General features: G+C 38.8%; 2 protein-coding genes and 1 long non-coding RNA gene across 3 annotated transcripts in view; 2 read left to right on the top strand and 1 right to left on the bottom strand.

The window, feature by feature from the left end:
* Positions 1-19,165, top strand: part of LOC101743559 (protein spaetzle 3) — a 49,076-nt gene extending 29,911 nt beyond the window's left edge. The window contains exons 3-7 of the mRNA XM_012695233.3: positions 3,165-3,280; positions 15,627-15,751; positions 16,338-16,544; positions 17,229-17,354; positions 18,164-19,165. Coding sequence (XP_012550687.1) covers positions 3,165-3,280; positions 15,627-15,751; positions 16,338-16,544; positions 17,229-17,354; positions 18,164-18,320 — 731 coding nt within the window. The 3' untranslated portion in view covers positions 18,321-19,165. The remainder of the gene's footprint in view (positions 1-3,164; positions 3,281-15,626; positions 15,752-16,337; positions 16,545-17,228; positions 17,355-18,163) is intronic.
* Positions 1-25,157, top strand: part of LOC134201184 (uncharacterized) — a 69,327-nt gene that overhangs the window by 23,822 nt on the left and 20,348 nt on the right. The window lies entirely within an intron of this gene.
* LOC101743701 (NFU1 iron-sulfur cluster scaffold homolog, mitochondrial) lies at positions 19,577-24,370 on the bottom strand. Its single transcript, XM_004931759.4, has 5 exons — positions 23,979-24,370; positions 23,624-23,838; positions 22,452-22,637; positions 20,939-21,126; positions 19,577-19,796 (listed from the first exon to the last, which is right to left on the bottom strand). Exons 1-5 carry the CDS (start codon positions 24,053-24,055, stop codon positions 19,659-19,661), a joined length of 804 nt encoding a protein of 267 aa, XP_004931816.1. The 5' UTR covers positions 24,056-24,370; the 3' UTR covers positions 19,577-19,658.

Genomic DNA, 25,157 nt, shown 5'->3' with positions numbered 1-25,157 from the left:
AGATTTAAATTTTAATGAGCGCGATGAGTAAATATTAAATAAATTGAGTCATTAGCAGAAACGAGGTCGGCGTCCGGCTGTGATCATAAAATCTTTAAAGGCTTCGTCAAACAGAACGCGTACTTAGCGCTGCGTTTTAACGTCGCGCTCTTTACATTTCACACAAATTGACTAGACGAGTCCAATGCTCCTTGACGCAACGTAACGCCAAATCACAGTGCCTTTCGATAGCAGTGTGAAAATTTAAAAGTATTAAGATGTCGAGTAATTCAGATGTGGCATTGTATAAACATGGGTATTTCCTAAATAATTCTATATCAATTTCCGGCATTATCCAGTATTTTAATACACATTCACTCGGACGCTAAAATAAAATTTGTAAAAACATTACAACGCCTGACGTCAAAGCGTCCTAACGCCGCGACAGAGCGCTCTGTTTGACGAAGCCTTTATTCGACGATTCGAATGATTCGTCTTATTCTAAAACACGTCTGCTTTTCGGAAATGTGAAGGATCATGGTATCTTATCGTACAGCCTCATAATATTATCTAATAATAAAATGCACTGTACAATCACAGGTACGATTTTAAAGGCCACGTTATGCTCTTTTATGTGTTCTTTGAATAGTAACAATGCTTGCTCTATCAAAAATAAAACGTGTTAAGGTATACTTAGAATGCTTCAGAGGCAAAGGGGTTATTGAACCGCATTGCCACTTGCGATGAAAAATGGATTATACGGTCATCATGCTGGTTAAACCCTGGTTTAACACCTAACCTATGGCCTTAGACAATGCGACTTACAAAACTTACAGTGGCACCAACATTTTTGTATGGTTTCACAAAATCCAAATGTTCATTTAAACTAGCTTTCCTTTGACGAGACTTAAGGAGTGGTATTCCAATGTCCACGGCGGCGATAACCACTTTTCATTAGGCGAATCCCAACTCCTTTCCCAACGTAACTGGAAAAAAAGTGATTAAGCAGTTATTCGTAAAATTGGTAGCCAATTGCGAATTTTGCTATGCAAATAACAAGGTCTTGCTCTAAACACTATGTTTCAGGCTAAATTACTGACATGGCATTAAATTTAAATTCACGACTTAACCCAAAAAGATTTTAATCATAGTTATTATGTCAATGTCAGTTCACAGCTGCAAATAGTGCGTTGAACTTACCCCTACCGTTTGTTTGTCGATTTTATTTCCAACTTCCATATCATAACAACAAAGTAATTTTAGCTTAATGCTACCATAAAATCTATAACAAATCTAATTGCTATGAATGCTACGTATAAAGCATTTTATGAATAGCTTCAAAACAAAATGCAAATATTTGCGAATTTAGTTCAAAATATGTGTGATGCAGTTGAATCTCAATTATTAAAAAAAAAACTCAATTACCTATATCAAACAAAAAACGAAGAGAAAAACGTAGATAATTTCTAAGCCTTTTTATTTGAATATATATGTAGTTAGCATTATTTTTTATTTAATTTCTAAATACCATTTCTTTAAAATATTACGGTATCTTTGACGGCTACTAGCGATGTATCGATTGGCTCGCCGCGGTGCCGTCTCCGCCATTATATCTTGACTTTTGAGTCTGAGTCGGAATAGGCGTTTGTTCTATTCCGATGCAACCGGACCAACATTTTCTAGTAGGAACCACGACACTAAGTATCGACTGGAGAATTTTCGAAGCTAAAAAACATTGTATTGTGACACCTGGTAAGATAAGCACGATTATTTGATGCAAAAATAAACTCGAAAGCCAATAAACAAATGGTAGGGCCGTAACTTGCGTGGGTATGTCGCAGAATATAAAAAAGGTTTCACCTATCAGCTTGGGAGACAAGCGATTTCGCAATCGGCTTCTTAAGGGTGACGCATTGTGTTTCGAGTTGAACGTATTGCGTAACGTTATGTAGGTGAGATAAAGGTAGCAGACTCGTTGATAATACTGCAGCGTTCTCACTGTGGAGTGCAAAAATATTCAAATCAGAAAGCCGACGTGCGTTCCTTGAATCACTTACGTTTTCATTATTAGTTTCGACAAACAGACTGACGTGCTCAAGACTGACGTTTGGTTAACTATAGATAAATGAAAGTAAAAAAGACTCTGTTTGCTTAGTGCGAGCTTTATTTAAACGTTCTCGATAGCGTAAAAGTTAACTCAAATTTGTATGCAGTTGGAACTTTACTTACGTTTGCCACTAGGGGCGCTATTCCAACTGCATACCAATTTTACTTTTACGCTATGGAGCACGTTAAAAAACTCACACAAACCACGCTGTTGGGTCGAATCCTTAGTTACACCGGAATAGCCGCCTTCACGCCTTTAGAACGACAAGAAGGATCACACTGCCGTAGAAAGGATATGAACATTCGTGATTATTGACAACCTTTACTAAAGAACAGAACTAAGGGCGGTTGTTTTTTTCTTCTATTAGTCGTAGTCTAGAATGGCGGGCAAGATTATAATTAATCTGTTGTTATGACACTGCCAACTGAGAAAACAACGTCATTGTCTCAGTCGAGGAGCCTCGAGAGGCTATTCTGGCTTCTCAAAGACTGATGGGCGAGTTCACGAGACTAAGCCTGAAAGAATGTGTTAGCATCTGCCCTAGTAATAGCAGTGCCGAATCTACCACTCAATCGAAATCACGACTCACTGAGAGCATCTGACGTGAAACTCAATGAGTTTGAGGAGGACGTATTTTATTGTAAAACAAAGAGAAGACTGAGGTGTGCTATCTATCATGAGAATGTAATACCAGTCGGCCTGAAGAGTTGGAGTCATATGATTGCTAGCCAGTCAAATCTCTCTGTCGGGTTAAATGTTTTCAGATTTTTTTTTTTTTTGTTTGTTGCGTAGATAGATGGACGAGCTCACAGCCCACCTGGTGTTAAGTGATTACTGGAGCTCATAGACATCTTTAACGTAAATGCCGCCACCCACCCACCTTGAGATATAAGTTCTAAGGTCTCAACTATAGTTACAACGGCTGCCCCACCCTTTAAACCGAAACGCATTACTGCTTCACGGCAGAAATAGGCAGGGTGGTGGTACCTACCCGTGCGGACTCACAAGAGGTCCTGCCACCAGTAAAAAACCACTTACCAGAAGTTCGGTGGCAATAAAATTTTATTTTCTATTTCAGGTCAACCTGCTGTGACGCCGCTACAAGGTCCGATACTTCTACGAAACGGATCAGTGCCGGTCGTTCCCCTAACTTCCTATAAGACAGTCAACAATGGATCCTTCTACCAAATACCGGTGAGATTATATTAAATAATTAAAATAAATAATAAATAAATATATATTTACCAACGAACACGCCACGTTAACTGGTCCCGTGCTAAGTTCGTAAAGAACTTGTGTTACAGGTACCAGATAACGGAAATAAATGTAAGATTTTTATTATACACATACATATATATATATATATATATATATAATATACATCCATAACCCTGGGAAAGACATTTTATATTTATCATATAAATATCTTCCCTTGGCGGGATTCGAACCCGCGACCCCCTTGTGTAGTGACCATGTCACTTACCACTACACCAGACGGCCGTTAAATACATTATTCGATAGGAACGGGGACGCAAAACTGTATAGGCCCTGTTTCGTATTTTTATGCCATTGGTAGATCAGCCGATACTGTTTATGAATTCTGGTAACAGCTTACAACGTAGTGAGTCGTGTGAAATCGTCATGACTTAAATTAGCCCACTGAGTTTCTCGCCTGATCTTCTAAGTGGGCCGCGTTTCCGATCTGGTGGTAGATTCTACGAAGCACGGCTCTTGCTAGGGTTCGTGTTAGCAACATCGTTAGGTTTGAGCGCCGTGAGCTCACCTACTAGCCCGGTGATGCTGACATGGTCTCTCTAGACCATCAGCTTAGGCAGGAAAAAAATGAAAAAAAGTGACTTAAAGGATAAGAGGCCCGGTGCATTCGTATCAAACGATTTGACTGTGTTGGTGCTCGAATCCCGCAGACAGATATTACTTTTTCTAATGAAATAACTACTGGCCATATTATTGTCGCATGTGGTCGCGATCCTCAGTAGTGTGGGAACGATATAGAAGAGATATTATTGTTATGTAAGCTGAAAATGTCTTCCATTATATACTCCACACATACATACAAATGATTAGCTTATATGAACGAGTAGATATAAATGAGCCTGTAGTTAAGTATAGTTAAAAAATAATTTTCAATAATATAGAAAAAAAATAACGATACGGTTTCATGCAAAACAAGTCTAACCCTAAATAATTAAGCTAATAACTAATCACTGATACAAATTAAATTCAATGTGGTAGGTTTTATGACAAAGGGAAGATCTTCCGCCTAGCTGGTGATATTGCTCGGTAGATTGACGGTCCAAATGTTGTTGTTCGGAAATCGCATACATATGTATGTACATGCAAGCTTATCTTGAAAATGTCGTAAGCGAAATTCAGGCAAATCTGTCAAATATCTTGCGTTATATAATGGCGACCGCCACATTCAAAATTGATACACTAGGTAGACACTATTAGATTACGAAACAGAATTGTTTTTTATGCTCTATATATTGTTGATGGGCACTAATTCACTGCCCACCTGGTGCTTAAGTGGTTATCGGAAACCATAGACATAAAAATGTGAATACGACCACTCACTTGTGTGACATATAGCCTCTCTACCATAGATTATACACTTAATATATTTGAGCTCTCTACTGATCAAGTTCGAGAGCAGTGTTACTTTGCGGCAGAAACACGGTAAAATGGTTAATAATTTTTATCTATTAATTTGTTTGTGTAATCCTATTTTTCGTGAGCAATAGTTAAATACAGAAAAACAACAAACGAAACTTTATTTTGCAAATTCATCTACCGGTAAAATCAAAGTATTTATTGCTCGGCTATTTTAATATTAAATCAAGATTTTTTCCTAATTAAAACACCAGGTGTGCATTCGTATTCAAATGTATTTATTTATATTGTCTTTTAAAACATTCTGACCCCGAGTCGTTTGTGTTAAATGTGCATTTGAATTACAACTTCCTGATGCGATCGATGCTAAGCCGATTACTTTATAATCAAATGTCATTAATTCTACGAAATGTCAAATATGGATAAAGGACCAAACAGGTCAGCAAGTCGGTTTAGGAATTCACAAAACTTAAGTGCTGTTGCCACTTTAAAATAATGCGTAGGCTCGAGATTTACCAAAATGAACAAAGCCTGTGTTCAATTTAACTTGATTTACTGGTAAGGATGTGGACGAAAGAAATAGGTTAAGTAAGTAAGAATATATTTTAATATTTTCAAATTCAGAATGCTCACATAACCAACAAAAATTTATTATTTCTTAAGTTATAGGTAGAGCGCCGTGATTATAATAATATTATCTTTGATTTCAAGTAAAGTAGTGTTGATGAATTACACAACGTAGCCAGCGCCGCGATCAATGCCTATTACATTCTGTACAAATCATCGACAAATAAACGTTTACGATTTTTTGTTTGTACGTCGTGACTTTGACAATTTCATTTAGATACTTGCGAAATTGATTACTTCATCATAATTATCCCAAATTTTGCTGCATAGTGGAATTTCATTAAATTTACATAAGACACCTCAAAAAATATGAGCATTGTCTACGAGAAGAAGTATATTTTTTCCAGTTCCATATTTCGCGAAACCGCATTTTTTCCTTATGGCCACTCTAAGTATTATAGTCTACCATTTTAGGTCTGTTTAACTCAAAGCCACCAATCAAAACGAATCAACATAAAAGTTTCGAATATAAAACTTCCCACAACCGGTCTCAAAAACATTGAAAACAGTACATACATTTTTGTTTAATAATTTCAAATAACCAACTTTAAATGTGATGATTCTAAATTTTGTCAACTGTTAAAACGTACAACGATAATGGCCGTATAATTCGCACTACATTTCCGACAGCTAGTATTATCATAGAATCGAAGGCTGATTAGCATTGCGACAGCGTAGGCCCGCAGGAAACGTCCGATCAAGCTTAACTGACTCACACGCGTAGGCCAGATGATTCTGAACGTGATCGAATTTTAAGATTCTCGCTGTCACTGCGCCTTATAATTCTAACTGCCGTGAAGTCTCCGAACATTCACCTCGATTGTTAGGTAAATGCACACGTAGGTTTAGAATTTTAATATTATTAAAATTTCCCTTTCGCATGAAGTTGGACGTTCGTGACGCTGTTTAGTTATTCCATTATGAGCGTATTGTGGGAACCGGGAATTGCAATGCATTATAATTTTTTATTCTGTGTTCTTACTGAGCATTAAATTTTTCGATAGGATCCGCGATCGTTTGTGAAATTACTGTAAAAATGTTACGAAACGATCTGCTAATATCACGGTAGAAACAAATTGTCAAAAAATAAATAAATAAACAGTGACACTGCAGTGTACACGTGGAGATTACGAGTTCGACTAAAGCTAAGTTCTCAACTCAGAAAATGTCACGTTTTACGACTACGTGGAGTGAATCGAGGCATAATTTGTAACAGACGGTCGATACAGAGCATTCGCGGTTTCGCCCACTGCATTCGAAGTAACAAATTAGCCGCAGAATGACTGGTTTCTACGCAGATTCATTATAATTCGTGGTTGCTGTCAGGACTGAAGCGCGATCTTTTAACTTGTCAACAATTTATATTAACCAATAATAATTTTAGGAACTTTGAGATTTATTTTTGTAAAATCAAATATGTACATAATCGGATAATCAAAATAGCGTTTCATTATGTACGTCTTAGAGGGGAACTAATTGTGTTTACGGATGAGATGTATTGTACAATCCTTCCTGCCTATTTCGATCGCGAAGCAATCATGCATAACGGTTTGAGGGTTTAATACTTAGAACTCTCGTCTCAAGGTTTTTATTCTACCTACCACCAGTAATATAATTTTCCTACTCCATTTTAATTTGAAGCCTTGTTGCCGATTGCTCCTAAGTGCATCTCGATATTTTAGAACCTAATTCGAACAAGCCAATGATTTATTGAAAATATAATTCTGCAGATTTTGTAGGTACAAACTGTGCTGAGCTTTTAAAGATCTCAATTCATAAACGCATTTGCAATACTTATAAATTTCGCAGTTGCTAAGTGTGGAACCTAAAACGTGTGAATTGATAATGTTTGTTTACGTGTATGCTAATACATATTACAAGACAAGACGAGGTTTGTTGGTGTTTGGAATCTGATCCTCTTATTGCGAAAAGGAAAGAGGGCATCGCATCGCATGAATTTCGGTCAAACCATGAACACGTTATGTAAATATGTAAAATGATTCTTAACGATTCACTTATCGGTTCGTACGCTTGCCAATAAATAAGTGAGCGAAAACCGCAAATATACGTGATCGCGTCTATTGATGTTGTAACACTAATGTTGCCAAGAAACTAATAATTATAATTTAAATAAATAAATTACGTATACATCTATTGTTGGCAATAAGTATGTACAAAAAAAAATATAAAGAAAAATAAAACAAAAGGTAGAAAAGGGCAAATTAATAAAAACCATTAGAGCTTGCCTCGAGGCTATCGCCGTGTGGAATGTTGATTTAACCATCATTTTTCCGACAGTTGTGTCCGTGCAAGGTTTGATAGCGAAAAATTTCGACCAACACCTTAAGAAACTTTCGTTATCCATCAGGGATATGAGTTTTTTTATATTTATTGCTTTGATCGGTGGACGAGCTCACAGCCCACCTGGTGTTAAGTGGTTACTGGAGCCCATAGACATCTACGACGTAAATGCGCCACCCACCTTGAGATATAAGTTCTAAGGTCTCAGTAGAGTTACGACGGCTGTCCCGCCCTTCAAATCGAAACGCATTACTGCTTCACGGTAGAAATAGGCAGGGTGGTGGTACCTACCCGTGCGGACTCACAAGAGGTCCTACCGCCAGAGTGTTGTACAAAAAGTAGCTATCCTTGATAGGGCGCGTATTGTGAGGAGGCTATGTATGTGTATGGCTTGTGTAGTAGACACCGCCACCAGCAGCAATCGATTTTTTTATAAGTTTTTGAAAGATAATATTTTTAATCCATATTTAAATATATGTATATTTGATTAATAAGACTTTAATAAATATAGTAATAATAATGGCAATAAAGTAATGTTTGTTGATAATTTAATTGGGTTTAGAGTTTTAGAGGTAGAGGGGGAAGAGGTCGACCGAAGAAGACTTGGATGGATTGTGTGAATGACGATAGGAGAAAAAGAGGAGTGAGTGTTGAGATAACGGCTGATAGAAGAGAATCGAAGAGAAAAATTAGCTGTGCCGACCCCACCTAGTAGGATAAGGTGGAGAAAAGAAAAGAAGAATTTAATTGGTTTTGTCCTTACAATCGTTAACGCGCCAAAATATCTTAACTGACCCAGATGGGGTAAGAGATCGATAAAACGACTTAATAAAATAAATCAATTATCATCAGAATCGCAATAAGCCTTCAGCAATTTCAAGTTACTCGCCGGAATTGTTATTGCAAATCGAGAATTGAAATGTGCATCATATCGAATATCATATCAACATCGAAGTTCATAAATCACATTATCAAGATACGGCGCCAGGAGTCAACTGCGGACGCCTTCACGCTTCTCAATTATACTTTTTTGTCGACAAAAATATGTAAATATGTTTCGTTTCATGCAAGGTTATTGACACAGTTGCATCTAAAATATACTGTATGGCTTTTGTATTGCTAAATAACAAGCGCTTGCTAAATTATTAATGACCCGATCCAGTTTTCCGTTTGGCATTGCGTAACGTAAATCCTCTTTTAATTCACTTGAAATACACTTACGAGCTAACAACGTTTAAATATGACTAGTGGTCCCCTGGTAGTCGAAATTCGACTATAACTAATGGAAATTATAAGTTTGTACACTATTATGATTTTATTGTCAAGGACTATTTATTAAACTTATTTAATCACAGATTTCGTCAAGATTACACTTTAGACAAATATTAATAATAATAAATTTGGGGGTTGGTGCTTCCCGCTTCCGTAGGTTTAACCCGCGATTCCCTACAAGTGACCCCTGGGTGGTGCTAAACGGGAGCCGAAAACATAACCGGTGGTAGGACTTAGTCCGACTGGCTGGCGACCACCCTCCAACTAGAATCCGCCGCCAAATAGCCTAGCTGTGTTCCGGCGTGTGGGTTGGAGAGCCAGTTCTATCCCTTCCCTTTCCCCTTCCTTGTTGGGGGTGAGTCTTGGTTACGCCTGGAACTTGCGGAGCAGACGTGCGTGCGAACTCGCGGGGCGTGATTGTTTGACGGGGGTATAGGGAGACCCAGTGAAACGGTATCCGCTGCCGCCCGCCGGTCAGTAGGGGACCTGAACCCGGGTGTCTCTACTAAACTCCGCCCCGGGAAGCTGTCCCGCCAACCGGTGTAAAATTCTGCCGTGCGGTCGTCGTGCCGGAGTCGGAGACCGGAGTGGATCCCGGCGATCGCACGCAGAGTGGACTGGGGGCCCTTCCATGCCCTGCGTCAGTCTCTCACGCAACCCGTGGTCGAGCACGTACTATGTTCCGCGCTTCATTCAGGTGTTGCCTCGATCTCACCTCTAACATCCTACCTCTCCTAATCCTACTCTCCCGAAATATAACAACTTAATGAAGTCGAAAAAAAAGAAAAGGGTTTTACAGGCGGCTCCCCATTCCACATTTAATGTGGATTTCAGCAATGTCAGGGGCCTACATAGCAACCTTGACGCCGTACACCACCACCTTGAGACGGCGCAGCCTGCCCTGCTTTTTTTAACGGAGACGCAGATATCTGCTCCGGATGATACCTCATACCTTGAATACCCCGGCTACGTATTGGAGCACAACTTCCTGCGTAAAGCCGGGGTGTGCGTATTCGTCCGGGCTGATGTCTGTTGTCGCCGTCTTCGGGGCCTCGAACAACGGGACCTGTCCCTCTTGTGGCTGCGCGTAGATCACGGGGGCCGTAGCCGAATCTACGCGTGCCTGTACAGGTCCCACAGCAGTGATGCAGGTTCAGCTCTGTTTGAGCATGTGCAAGAGGGGACTAACCGCGTGCTTGAGCAGTACCCATCTGCGGAGGTGGTGGTTCTTGGAGACTTTAACGCTCACCACCAAGAGTGGTTGGGGTCCAGAACCACTGACCTCCCGGGTCGGACTGCCTACGATTTCGCCTTGGCCTACGGCTTCTCCCAGCTGGTGACACAGCCCACCCGTGTCCCAGATATCGAGGGGCACGAGCCTTCTTTGTTGGACCTTCTGCTGACCACAGATCCGGCCGGATACAGTGTGGTGGTCGACGCTCCGCTTGGATCGTCTGATCACTGCCTTATTCGTGCTGCCGTTCCACTCTCTCGTCCTGATCGTCGAACGACGACCGGGTATCGAAGAGTTTGGCGGTATATGTCAGCAGATTGGGATGGATTGCGTGAATTTTACGCATCCTACCCATGGGGGCGGTTCTGCTTTTCCTCTGCTGATCCTGACGTCTGTGCGGACCGTCTTAAAGACGTGGTGCTCCAGGGGATGGAATTGTTTATTCCCTCCTCTGAAGTGCCCGTTGGGGGTCGCAGCAGACCCTGGTATAACAATGCCAGCAGGGATGCTGCACACCTCAAGCGGTCCGCATACGTGGCATGGGATAATGCCAGGAGACGTCAGGACCCTAACATCTCAGAGGAAAGGCGGAAATATAACGCCGCTTCCAGGTCCTACAAGAAGGTTATTGCCAAGGCGAAGTCGGAGCACGTTGCTAGAATTGGCGAGCGACTGAAGAGCTATCCCTCTGGGAGCCGTGCTTTCTGGTCGCTCGCCAAAGCTGCAGAAGGAAACTTTTGCAGGTCTAGTCTCCCACCACTACGCAAGTCCGATGACAGTCTGGCCCATAGTGCGAAAGAGAAGGCTGACCTTCTGGTCAAACTCTTCGCCTCGAACTCGACTGTGGACGACGGGGGTGCCACACCACCGAACATCCTCCGGTGTGATAGTTCCCTGCCCGAGATCTGCTTTACACAGTGTGCAGTCAGGCGGGAACTCCGACTCCTGGACGTCCATAAGTCGAGCGGGCCAGACGGCATCCCTGCAGTGGTTCTGAAAACGTGCGCCCCTGAGCTGACGCCTGCGCTAACGCGTTTGTATCGCCTCTCTTATTGCACTAACAGGGTTCCGTCTTCATGGAAGACTGCCCACGTCCACCCTATCCCCAAGAAGGGTGACCGGTCGGACCCATCGAGCTATAGGCCTATCGCGATAACTTCCTTGCTTTCCAAGGTGATGGAGCGAATAATTAATATACAACTCCTGAAGTATCTGGAGGATCGCCAGCTGATCAGTGACCGACAGTACGGTTTCCGTCACGGTCGCTCAGCTGGCGATCTTCTTGTATACCTTACTCACAGGTGGGCTGAAGCCTTGGAAAGCAAGGGCGAGGCTCTTGCTGTGAGCCTTGATATCGCGAAGGCCTTCGACAGGGTCTGGCATAGGGCACTTCTATCGAAGTTACCATCTTACGGAATCCCCGAGGGTCTCTGCAAGTGGATCGCTAGCTTTTTGGATGGGCGGAGCATCACGGTCGTTGTAGACGGTGACTGTTCTGATACCATGACCATTAACGCTGGCGTTCCACAAGGTTCGGTGCTCTCCCCCACGCTTTTCATCCTGTATATCAATGACATGCTGTCTATTGATGGCATGCATTGCTATGCAGATGACAGCACGGGGGATGCGCGATATATCGGCCATCAGAGTCTCTCTCGGAGCGTGGTGCAAGAGAGACGATCAAAACTTGTGTCTGAAGTGGAGAACTCTCTGGGGCGAGTCTCCGAATGGGGTGAATTGAACTTGGTTCAATTCAACCCGATAAAGACACAAGTTTGCGCGTTCACTGCGAAGAAGGACCCCTTTGTCATGGCGCCGCAATTCCAAGGAGTATCCCTGCAACCTTCCGAGAGTATCGGGATACTTGGGGTCGACATTTCGAGCGATGTCCAGTTTCGGAGTCATTTGGAAGGCAAAGCCAAGTTGGCGTCCAAAATGCTGGGAGTCCTCAACAGAGCGAAGCGGTACTTCACGCCTGGACAAAGACTTTTGCTTTATAAAGCACAAGTCCGGCCTCGCATGGAGTACTGCTCCCATCTCTGGGCTGGGGCTCCCAAATACCAGCTTCTTCCATTTGACTCCATACAGAGGAGGGCCGTTCGGATTGTCGATAATCCCATTCTCTCGGATCGTTTGGAGCCTCTGGGTCTGCGGAGGGACTTCGGTTCCCTCTGTATTTTGTACCGTATGTTCCATGGGGAGTGCTCTGAGGAATTGTTCGAGATGATACCAGCATCTCGTTTTTACCATCGCACCGCCCGCCACCGGAGTAGAGTTCATCCATACTACCTGGAGCCACTGCGGTCATCCACAGTGCGTTTCCAGAGATCTTTTTTGCCACGTACCATCCGGCTATGGAATGAGCTCCCCTCCACGGTGTTTCCCGAGCGCTATGACATGTCCTTCTTCAAACGAGGCTTGTGGAGAGTATTAAGCGGTAGGCAGCGGCTTGGCTCTGCCCCTGGCATTGCTGAAGTCCATGGGCGACGGTAACCACTCACCATCAGGTGGGCCGTATGCCCGTCTGCCTACAAAGGCAATAAAAAAAAAAAAAAAAAAAAAAAAAAAAAAAAAAAAAAAAGAGAAAACAGTATTTAATCTATTCTCAATTTGACAGATTATAACTGACAGACTGCAAAGAAAAGTTTGAGATTAAACAAATAGTACGCATGCGGGTGTGTGTTTATCAAATACACGGTAGTGTGTGTAATGTTTTCTTTATTGATTTAACGTATCTTTTACGCATTATTTAAAAAAAAAATTTGCATTGTGCACTTCTTCTCTATCTTCTCTATAAGTGTGAAAAATTTCATACTACTCCGTCCGCGCAATTTTCGTAAAAAGGGATACAAAGTTTTTGCTTCACGTATTAATATATAGATAAAGCGTTCCCTCCACGCTAAGATTCTATATTCAAAACGAGTATATGTTTTGTAGTGTATGCCATTATGAATCGCAATTGTCGTTTTGCGTATCCCTCATCTGTATGAGCAAAGTATTTTTATTTATTTTTATCCATGCACGGCCTAAGGCTTTAAATACGAATACATTATAATAAATGTGTGTATACTGAAAAAGTTTGTCCCTCACAGCGGTTATCCAGCTAATATAAAATCGTCGTGCGTCAGAGTTGCGTTAAGTGTTTTTTTTTTCTCTCATTTCGGTAGTCAATTGTTTTTGTTTTGTGAACATTCAGTTAATTAGCGCACCTTTGAGAAGCAGGACGTGTTAATTAAGCAAATTGTTTGGCGGACATGGATTTGTTCTGGTTTAACGTGAGTGGATTAATAATAGTTAATTTCGGTTTTTTTCGGATATAGTGTTTGGATTGAGTCGCTTCAGTGTAAGTATAGGTACATACACGATAAGATTACATTTAATATAAACAAAAAAAATGTTTTATTGAAAATTGCTTAGTATATTATACAGTTACAACAAAATTTTAAAAAGTAGATCTTCGAAAGCTTTTTATTTGGAGAAAATATATATTTGTTCTTACGCTGAACATAATTGAAAGTCTTGATGTAAAATATCTAGTTAAAATAGTCGGTACTATTTTAAGCACAGTCTTTAGTTTCTAGTAGTATACTTTGTTGAATATAGAGAAGCCACGAAGCCACAAGGTTGCTCTACAGTTTAAAAAAATTTGCACAGAATATATAGTATTAAAATTAACCCACTTTTTTTAACTTCTCACTTAACATAATGAGAGATCTTAATCAAAACCCGTTTATTGTCGATCCAACTCAATAACCGTGTAAGTTAATTACTTGTTAGTTTAGCTGTGTACATCTATTGTTTCATTGTGCATTGTCAGAAAGGTACTTCCTTTTGGTTCGTCATCATCACGTTAACAACACGTAACTGTAACAAATTATGCCGGTGTTTTATGTCTTCCTATACTCATGACTATGAAGCCCCGGATCCTATACGTAATCAAACTCGCAAAATTATAATTAGCGTAATTACTGGTGGTAGGACCTCTTGTGAGTCCGCACGGGTAGGTACCACCGCCCCGCCTATTTCTGCCGTGAAGCAGTAACGCGTTTCGGTTTGAAGGGCGGGGCAGCCGTTGTAACTGTACTGAAAACTTAGAACTTATATCTCAAGGTAGGTGGCGCATGTACGCTGTAGATGTCTATGGACTCCAGTAACCACTTAACACCAGGTGGGCTGTGAGCTCGTGCACCCGTCTAAGCAATAAAAAAAAACTTCTCAGCGGGTCACGAATCTGATCCGGTAGTGTTAGTAGATTCATACACGAAGCAGCTACCCTTGAGTTGTTAGGTCTCCTTCGGAGGCGCTCGGGTAGTTTGTCATACCGTAATTCGATTCGTGAGTTTTTGCAAGCATTTCAGTATTTTTGTTCATAAATGACTTCAATAAATACACACTTCTATTTTACTGTGGATAGGGTATACTATAGCACTCGCGCGTGGTTGATAATTGCGAAAGATTACAGTAAAGTGGAAGCCAGTAATTAAAAACCGTGCTCCCAAGTTGAGATAGTTCTGACCCAGCCGGATATTCATTACTTTCCTCATCCTTTGGGTTCGAATTACCCTCTGACCTTATTCGAAGTTTTGTTCCGTCCGGGGCATATTGGTGACGGGGGAGTTGATTAATGGGTCCAGCGTTTGGAGTGATGATCTAGCAATTCAAACATTCAGCTCGAAGTTGGGGAGAGCATCAATGCGTCGATCGTCTTCATTGTACTGGTGGTAGGACCTTGTGAGTCCGCGCGGGTAGGTACCACCGTCCTGCCTATTTCTGCCGTGAAGCAGTAATGCGTTTCGGTTTGAAGGGTGGGGCAGCCGTTGTAACTACACTGAGACCTTAGAACTTGTATATCAAGGTGGGTGGCGCGTTTACGTTGTAGATGTCTATGGGCTCCAGTAACCACTTAACACCAGGTGGTCTATGAGCTCCTCCAGCCAATTAAGCAATTTTTTTTAAAAAAAAGTCAGGATTTTGAATAAATGTCATGATATAAACTAAAACGGAATGAATTTATTACGTTAATCTTTCAAAAAACGCAAAAGGACAGGTTATGTTTTTGTTAGCATCAAAATATGAAAATTGAATTTCAGATTTTCTACACTAAAATACAACAGGGGATTTCCAAACTGCCGTATGATTAGTGTAGGAAAAAACGTGTTGGACTTTTTTAAAATAATTTATTAGGTGTTCAATAGTTCCTTTTCATTTTACAGGTTTCATAGTTTTCAAACGTTATTTATACTTATAAGGAAATTAAATGAACCAAAAATAGCATTTGTAATCCTTATATTCTTTAAGAAAAACTTAACGTAAAGTTGTTTGGTTAAACCATATTAGTTATTTCGTAATAGTTAAAAAACGTCTAGATAAAAAAAAACTAACAGCCACGGTAAATTTTTTTGAAAGAAACTTTTGGCTAGGGAGGTGGGAGTGAAAATCTTGAGTAAGAACTAAATCGTTATAACCTCTTTCCAGATTTTATGGACAGCACTATCTTTAGCTCTCGGATACGAGCTCCAGGGTCAAATAATCAGAGGTGTGCCGTGCGTTAAGAGAAACTACCAGTTGTATTGCCCAACGGCTGGAAACTCATATCCTTTGTAAGTTGAAGCAACGAATTTTCGTTTGTGTAATTTCATCTATTTAATAATGAATTATACTATACCGCAACATACCTTGCTGTATCTTTATCTTTTCAGAATTTCTTTAGATAATACGGTTGTCGGGAAGTGATCGCTTTTAGGTATAAGACCTATCCTATTATAACAATATTTGCTTGTTGATTGTTTTTTAAATGTTTTGTTGTGTAATAAAGTATATTCTCTCGCTCTCTCTCTCTCTGCCTCTCTCTCATGAAACTTTAACCGACGTTATCCAATATTAGCCAGTCCGAGCTCATTCATCATTTTACTGGCGGTAAGGACCTATTGTGAGTACGCGCGGGTAGGTACCACCACTGTGCCTATTTCTGCCGTGAAGCAGTAATGTGTTTCGGTTTGAAGGGTAGGGCAGCCGTTGTAACTATACTTGAGACCTTAGAACTTATTTCTCAAGGTGGGTGGCGCATTAACGTTGTAGATGTCTATGGGCTCCAGTAACCACTTAACAACATATGGGCTGTGAGATCGTCAACCCATCTAAGCAATAAAGAAAAAATTATCTAATAACCACGATTTCGTATTACAGGGAACAAATCGAAACCTTCATAGACGAGAACAAAGCGTTGATAAAACGGATGTACGGTTCGTTTTCGACGCCGCCCGGCAGCCGAGTGAAGAGAGCACCCGGAGTTCCGGATATGCATGACGCATCTGGGGATTCGTACTTCCGTCACGCCAGACAGGCCTCGAACACACAATTGCCTGACGCGCAGGCCGTCAACAGTACCGGAAGGTGCGACTTATTGATTGGTAGATTCGAACACATTCCACGAGTATTTTTGAAATTTTGAATTTTATAAGTCGTCGTGGCCTAAAGGATAAGACGTCCGGTGCATTCGTATCCAGCGATGCAGCGGTGTTCGAATCTCGCAGGCGGGTACCAATTTTTCTAATGGAATACGTACTTAACAAATGTTCACGATTGACTTCCACGGTGAAGGAATAACATCGTGTAGTAAAATTCGAACCCGCCAAATTATAATTTGCGTAATTACTGGTGGTAGGATCTGTTGTGAATCCGCACGGGTAGGTACCACCACTCCGCCTATTTCTGTCGTGAAGCAGTAATGCGTTTCGGCTTGAAGGGCGGGGCAGCCATTGTAACTATACTGATACCTTAGAACTTATAGTGGTATATCTCAAGGTGGGTGGCGCATTAACGTTGTAGATGTCTATGGGCTCTAGTCACCACTTAACAGGTGGGCTGTGAGCTCGTCCACCCAAGCAATAAAAATAAAAAATATTTTCGACAGCCGCTTGGCTCTGCCCCTGGCATTGCTGACGACCATGAACGACGGTAACCTCTTACCGTCAGGCGGGCCGTATGCTCGTTTGCCTAAAAAATATAATTTAATGAAATATTGTTTAACTTCTGTGTGTAACAAACAAACCCTTAAAGTAACTGACTTAATTTCAGGGTGGATGCGTGCGAAAGCAAAACGGAAATCATGACACCATACTGGGCCCTCAACTCGGCAAGGAAACTCCGAGCTATTGTGAACACTATGCACTTTGAACAGGCCATACATCAGGAAACTTGCAGGTGATTATGAATTAGATAAAATTTCCTTTAGGAATCCAAAACAAAAATCAGCTCACAAACAGAAGGAGTACCTATACCCACATTGGTTGATAGATTTTACAAAGAAACTGTCTCTGACCAGAAGTCGAACTGTTTCAATTTTATAGACGGATGAACAAAATCACAGTCCATCTGGTGCTATTATAGGAACTAGTTGACCTCATAATGGAAATGCAGCCACAAGCTATGAGACACGAAGCCTAATTCTCAATCGTTTAATATAACGGCTATACCATCCTTCAGAAATACGCAGAATAGTGGCCTGTAGGGGGGTTTATAGTACACTCCATCGCAAGTTGTATTTTTTCTATTATTCCGTCATCGTGGTAATCTGTGACAAGGGGTCAACTATTTAAACTCGACTCGGAATAGTGATCCGAAGGTACATTTTCATGCGATTAATCCACTATTTGATTTGCCCAATAAACGATTTCCCGCGTAGATTGTATTTTTTCTGGAACGAAGTTCCTTATGGGACGATGCGGAGGGGTACCCTAACAGGGAAAAACTGTCCGTAACGTAAGATTTTTATTAATAATGCACACAGTGTACGACTTAACTTTGTAATAACGTACAAAAAATGACATATTTTTTTATCATTGATTGACCACGATCTCAGAGCGTTGGTTTGCACAATACACTAACTCTTAAGCAAACAACCGTGAATGAAGTGTACCACAATAAGTTCGCACGTTACCGAATGACCGTAGGTTGTTGCCCACACGTCTTTTTTAAAATATATTTCGACTCAACAAAAACCTTTTTTGCAGCAAAACCACGACCGGCCGTTGCAACAGAGACTGCGGTTGCGAGCAAAAATACAAATGGCACCGGCTGCTCGCCTACGATCCGTCAGACGACTGCGCCGGTATCTTCATGGACTGGTTCCTATTTCCGTCCTGCTGCGTTTGCAGGTGTAAGCCTTGATAATTTTTGTTCCATCCTCAACTATATAGAATTTCACTGGGAGTTATTGTAGAATTATTAGATGTAGAATTTGAGAGTACGTACTCGTTCATTTACCTCGTTTACAGACGTGACCACAAAACTGTAAAATATCCGAAACCTCGGATTCAACCGTAAAAGTACTTGCAATTAAGCCTACGACTCGCGAAAATCGAATATCAAATCAGTACCAAAACTTGTTGGAGGCCAAAAATTTATTCGGCTAACATTATTTTATTGAACTAATCTTAATTAAAGACTCACTTAAACTCACTTCACTCTCCGCAAATCAAAGCATTCACAAAAAACTCCCAAATGAAAAGTGAAATGAATGTATTAATTTATCATTATTTTGTATTAGCGAGCAAATCAAGCTCGTAAATTTAGAAGCTATTTCTTTTTAATTATTATTCTAAAGTCAGATTATTATGTCGTTTCATTCTATTAGATTTATATAGAACACTGCCATTGTATTGTTACGAACAAGGAACATATATCTATTTATAAGCTAGTTAAGGTTCATAAAATCGTCTTTGTAATCAATTTATTTCATATGTTCGAATTTTAATCATAAACTAAAATGTACTTAAGCAAATTATGAGTAATTTAACGTTATGAAAAAGAAAAAACTAGTGTCTGAGTCAATTCGTATTTAATAATTTTTTTGTATAGTTTAATTAATAATTGTTTAATGTTTTCGTAATAGAACGATGTTAATGTTAATACCAGATTTGTAATTTTCATTCCCTTGACGGAATATATTCTTAATTCAACTGTGTCGATACTCAAATAAGTATTTCTCGATATTAAACGTGCAATAAAATTTAGTTTCATCTTTTATTTCAATCATCATAAAAGTTTAATGGCGTTCGAATGCTAATTTCTTAAATATTATGCGTATTATTTATGTTTTCATTTTCGAAACCATTACACGTATTAGACAAGATGTGTTGCCAAGTTAGGCCGTAGAAGACTGCCGCGTGTTTAGTACTCAGACAGGCTGATAAGTTCAAGGGTTACCTGTTGTTAAGTACTTATCAAGATATCACAACCTAAATGCCCGTTTATTTACATGGGTTTGAAGTTTTGGTAATAGCTGTCCGACAATACATTGAAACGCGCGACTGCTTCGCAAAAAAAAAGACAGGAAAACGCTACCCATACGCGCTAAATACGACCTATTGAAGTGATAATGTCTTCTCTAAGTCACAACAGAGAAATATCAAACAACATACAAAAACATTTTAATTACAAAATTTATTGAACTAAAAACGATCACAAACACTTAAATCTAATTACATTAAAATTTAAATAACACATTTATGTATCTTTGTTTGCATCCTTGGCTTTACTTTGCTCGAATTCCCGGAAGATTTTTTCGCTTAGCTTTTCGCCTTCATCGTCTATTTGTTCGACAGCCAAAACTTCTGGTATGTAAAACTGCATCATATTCTGTACCTGTAATTCACGTAAATTCTCTTAAAAACTTTAATTCTTTTAATCTAGTAATAAAAATATCTGTTTGAAGTTTACACAGTTGACACTAAAGGTTTTTATAACAGTACAAACAACGCATGATTTTTTAAAATTTTATTATTGTATAGTAATGTCAATGATATCACGCCCCAACTGGTGCTGAGGAGTTCAAAGCCAACAACGTGATTGACACCACCCTCCTTGAGATGGATTAAGGACTAAGTGTCAGTATTAGTATTGTACTAAGTTCTCAAGGCCTTTAAACCGGAATGTGTGATGCTTTATGGATTATTCCAAGTTTATCGATCATATGAGGAAGGATGGACGGGGACTAGAAGATGTATGGAAATGGTAATGCAAAGTGGAAGAAGAGAGAGAGAGAGAGAGAGAGAGAGAGAGAGAGAGAGAGAGAGAGAGAGAGAGAGAGAGAGAGAGAGAGAGAGAGAGAGTGAGAGAGAGGAGTGAGTGTTGAGATGACGGCTTATATCTAATATATAAAATTCTCGTGTCACGGTGTACGTGATTGAACTCCTCCAAAACGGCTCGGCACGGATTTTCGTGAATCTTAGCGTGTATATCAGCCAGGGTGGAGAAGCGGACAACATCTATTTTTCATCCCCCTAAATGTTAAGGGTGGACCACGACAAAATTTTCTTTTTTTTTTAGACAAATTTTTTTGTTTTTATTTTTTTATGATACAGCATACAAAAATACATACAACCCTAAATTTTCACCCCTCTACTATCAACCCTTATTTTTTATTTGTTAATTATAAACTTTAATTTTTTTGGCAAGAATTTCTTTTTGTCATGACTTAAAATAAAAAAAATCATATTACTCTCAATTTTAACTCTTATACGATCAACCCCTATTTTTCCATCCCGACTTTTATTTTTTTTATTCTATGCACAGATCCGCAATAAGGTTGCAAATATGGCAATCAAATATTATAATTGTAGTACAATAAATTCGATATCTAGGTTATTTATCTTTCCTAGCAATAATTTATAGGGCAAAACAACATTTGCCGGGCCAGCTATTATACATATAAGGCGAACTAGTAGACTTTTTTATAATTTTTTATTATTATTGTCAATTAATAAATAGTGAAAACTGATCCTTACCCCATTTTTTAAAGTTACAATAGAGCTTGGACAAGAAGAGCACGATCCTTGCATCTTTAGCCTCAGGATTCCATCTTTAAAATCAACAAACAGTACATCGCCACCATCTTCTTGTACAGTAGGACGAATCCTTGTGTCCAGCAATTCTTTTATCATTTGAACTATTTCATCATCATCTTCATTTATCTCTGTTAATTAGAAATATATACAAATAAAGCAAAAAGTAAGTGAAACAAAATAGTACATGGTACTTTTTGAATTTTTTATTTGCCTAATTCTTGGTACTGTTTCGCTTGACTTGTCTGCCCAGATACATAGACGTAAATACTTCTACATACATCTTACATCGCCATCATCATCCTGAATATTTGTGCTGCAAAATATTTGTGTTCTGGTATGAAGATTGTGGTATCTGTATTACATTCCTATAAAGACTTCTATCTCATGCTTTAATGTGGTTACTTCAATGTCAGTTTCCTTTTATTTTATTTCATTTTATTTAATTAATCATATTTGTATGTAACATTCCCCCAAAATTATTACCTACCTACATATTTAGTAGACATTTAATTATATTATTCTAAATAATAACAATTATAATAGGTCTTGTTTACTTATATACTAGCGACCCGCCCTCGTTTCGCTTCGGAAACTGTAATTTATTATTGATTTTTCCACTATTTAATGGATGTTATTATACATATAAACCTTCCTCTTCAATCACTCTATCTATTAAAAAAACCGCATCAAAATCCGTTGCGTAGTTTTAAAGATTTAAGGATACATAGGGATATGGGGTCAGAGAAAGCGACTGTTTTATACTATGTAGTGATGATACACAAGTGACATTACCATTAAATAACTGGATGGATTCTGCTTTATTTGTTTGTAGATGAGTAATAAATACACTTAAAATTAAGAGTTAGGCTGTTGGGTCATTTTAGAATATTCTTTTTAAGGGTGAAAACTTTCTTTATAAGCCTACACACTTTCTTGTTTCTCCCAATATCTATTTCTGTATTTATTTTCTGATAACTGTATTTATTTTCTGATGTAAGACTAGTTCAATTCGATTTAGCCTCAGGACTTTGTTGGAGTATTTAGCCCTGACATTGCTTACGCATATTCCTATAAGTGGCTATAAACTTGCTTGCCTTCAATGGAAATAAAAAAAAAAGTGTCAGTGTTTGGACAGCTTTTGATATTATCCTTCTGAATTATTTTTGGTTTCCACTGGTGAAGAATTTAAGATCAACAACAGGTGAGTGTGTGGTTACTAACTGGAGAACATAGACATAAACAAGCAACCTTCTGAAATCAATTACACTGCAGTATATTGAACATTAAAACAAATGCAGTACATTTATTCCTTACAAAATGGATAGAAGGCTTCAACTTATAAAGAGGAAGGCAAGGCATTTTGAATTCTACAAAATTATACATATAGTATTGGGCAGTTTCATGAATTAAAATTACATTTTGTTTTTAAAACAACTTGAATGAAAGTACTTACGAGTATCACCCGAAGGTTTAGCATCTGTTACCACAGGCAGTCCGCTGGCAAAGAAATCCATTATTGTACCAAATATTTCAGGTTTTAATAGCTTCCAATCAACATCATCGTCCTGTTTTGTTACAGTAATGAATTCTGGTCCAAAGAAGACTGCTTTCACTCCATCAATGCGGAATAACATTTTGGCTGAAACAAAATTTCAAAGTTTTCACTAGTCTCTTCTATAATGTGGTGCTAAGTGTCTTTTGTATTTAGAAGTAGTGGTTTCGTTTTTATAGTATAAGATAAAAAAAAGTACTGTAATAAGAACCTCATTAGGAGTAACATTCTTAAGGCTAAATTTCAGTATCCAGGGTTCTAGATAGAGCCACAGCCCTATAATTGAGACTATTATGTTCCATAAGAAGTATTACATTTTAAGTCCCAAAATGAAATTATTCCATTTATCTAGTTTGCTTCACTAGTGATTATTTTTTTCTCTACACCTGGCTTTATCTTAAATTCACCTATATGATTTGAGAGCTAGAATATATATAATAATATGTAGGGTAAAAGAAAATTCTTATTGCATATGAACATACAGTTCACTTCAAATGAGGTGTTAAGAAATTATATATAAAATTTGCAAAGCTCTACTTTAAATGTTTGCTAGTGAGTCAGTTTTTATTTACCCCAGAAACTTTTTACTTTTATTTTCAATAAATTTATGTTGTTGCATTCTTTAAAGCCAATTGATGATTTGGCAAAAAGGCCAAGATAATCTTAAGAATTATTCAGTGTATTCTTGATGAAACTTTTAGCACAAAACACATATTTGAGCATAGATTTCAAACTTATTGTCACTAGCAAACTTTTCACTTTTCAGTTTAGGCCTTTTTTATTTATTGCTTAGATGGGTGGACGAGCTCACAGCCCACCTGGTGTTAAGTGATTACCAAAGCCCTTAGACATGTACAAAGTAAATGTCACCAACATCCTTGAGATATGAGTTCTAAGGTCTCAGTATAGTTACAACGGCTGCCTCAGCCTTCAAACCGAAACGCGTTACTGCTTCATGGCAGAAATAGGCAGGGTGGTGGTACCTACCCGTGCGGACTCACAAGATGTCATACCACCAGTAAGATATACTGGTGTGTAACCATCCTATATTGAAATACACAATAATGACTTACCAAGTGGACTGCAGTGTGCAGCTCCAATATTAGGAAAGTCCAAAGTTTGACCCGGCTCCAGAACTTTAGTACCAGGTAAAAACTTCAAGCTATTTGGATTTGGTGTGTCTTGAGTTTGTATGAACATGGTACGGAAGCATGCAAAAAGAGCTGGACTCTTTTGTGGAATGTCAGACTTTAAAATACCTGATAGTCCATGGTACTTTCTTGTCTGCCTGAAAGATAAGACACAGTTTCAGTCTAGACTACATTTCCTTTGGATTGTTAACTGTTTTCTTTTTAAATAATAAACGCTGCTAATTAAACATTAAGGAGTTAATGATTTATGTACAATTGCATAACTTTTTTATTTCACCTTTGTAAAGTTGATGCGAATAGTACACGGTTGCACTGTTTACTACTTTTTAAAAAGCGTAGTGGCGTTCGTAGCATAGTTTCAATTGTTTAAGTAATTTGAAGTTATCAAACTGTTATCAGCAACGATTCAATATTAATGTTATTGTTTCAAAGTAAATTGGTAAGAGTAAGAAATATAGTAATTAAAATACGTTGACAAGTGAAATTTTTTAAAATAAAATCTGCCTTTAATTATCAATTATTTAAATTAATCAAGTATGGTTAATGTGTTTGAATTTAAGTAATTGGTGAAATCACAAATAAAATTTTAAGATGAAATTATCAATTGTCAACAACAGTCAACACATGCTTTGTCAAATTCAAGATAGCAGTAGCTTCATTTTTTCAACTGGAAAGGCGAAAGTATCGCACCATACAGACTTCTTTTATTTGTGCTGTTTTATGAAAAATTATTTGGAACGAAATGAAAGAAAGTTATTGAATTTGAGACATTAATAGGGATGAAGTTATATGTAAGAGATGATATAGGATAAAATAAAATCTCAATAAAATAGTGGCTACTTACAAAGGCTTTGCTGGACATTTTGAAAAAACACATGGAACCAGCGACTGTTTCATTTTCCCACAATTAAGTACTTTTACACGTGATAAACAGTTATTAAACCACTTTTATTACACGGTTAAGCCCGAAGAAACCCTAAATTAACAAAATAATGCAATTTACAAAACTTCGCGTACGTCACGTTATGTTTTGGGTCTCCCTAAAAATTGTATAGCTAAGACATAAAATTAGCTAAAGTTAGGACGATAATTTCGACAGATCGCAGTAAGGGTGTGGTAGTGTTTAACCGTCAATAAACCTATTCGATCCTTTGGTTGCATGGATATGATACGTAATGTGATATTAAGTTATATTATTCCCTTTTCTTCATTTTCTCGATGGCAGCTCCTAAGGAAACTTGAACGAGCGTTCTTTTGTCTTAGAACTTTTAAGGGGGAACACAACTTACACAACATTACATTAATTTAGCTAAACTTTAACCGTTTCCGCAGGACACGCAGCGGAAGCTCTCAAAAGGAAAAAAAACGCCGATTTTGAAACATTCTTTTTTAGTGTTCTCCTTGTATTGGTCTTAGCCTTCCTCAATAAATGGGCTATCTAACACTGAAAGAATTT

Source organism: Bombyx mori, chromosome 3 (assembly GCF_030269925.1).
Source record: "Bombyx mori chromosome 3, ASM3026992v2".
In the NCBI taxonomy this organism is placed as follows: Eukaryota; Metazoa; Arthropoda; class Insecta; order Lepidoptera; family Bombycidae; genus Bombyx; species Bombyx mori.
The sequence above is the reverse complement of the archived record's forward strand: the minus strand, read 5'-3'. Positions and strand labels throughout refer to the sequence as shown.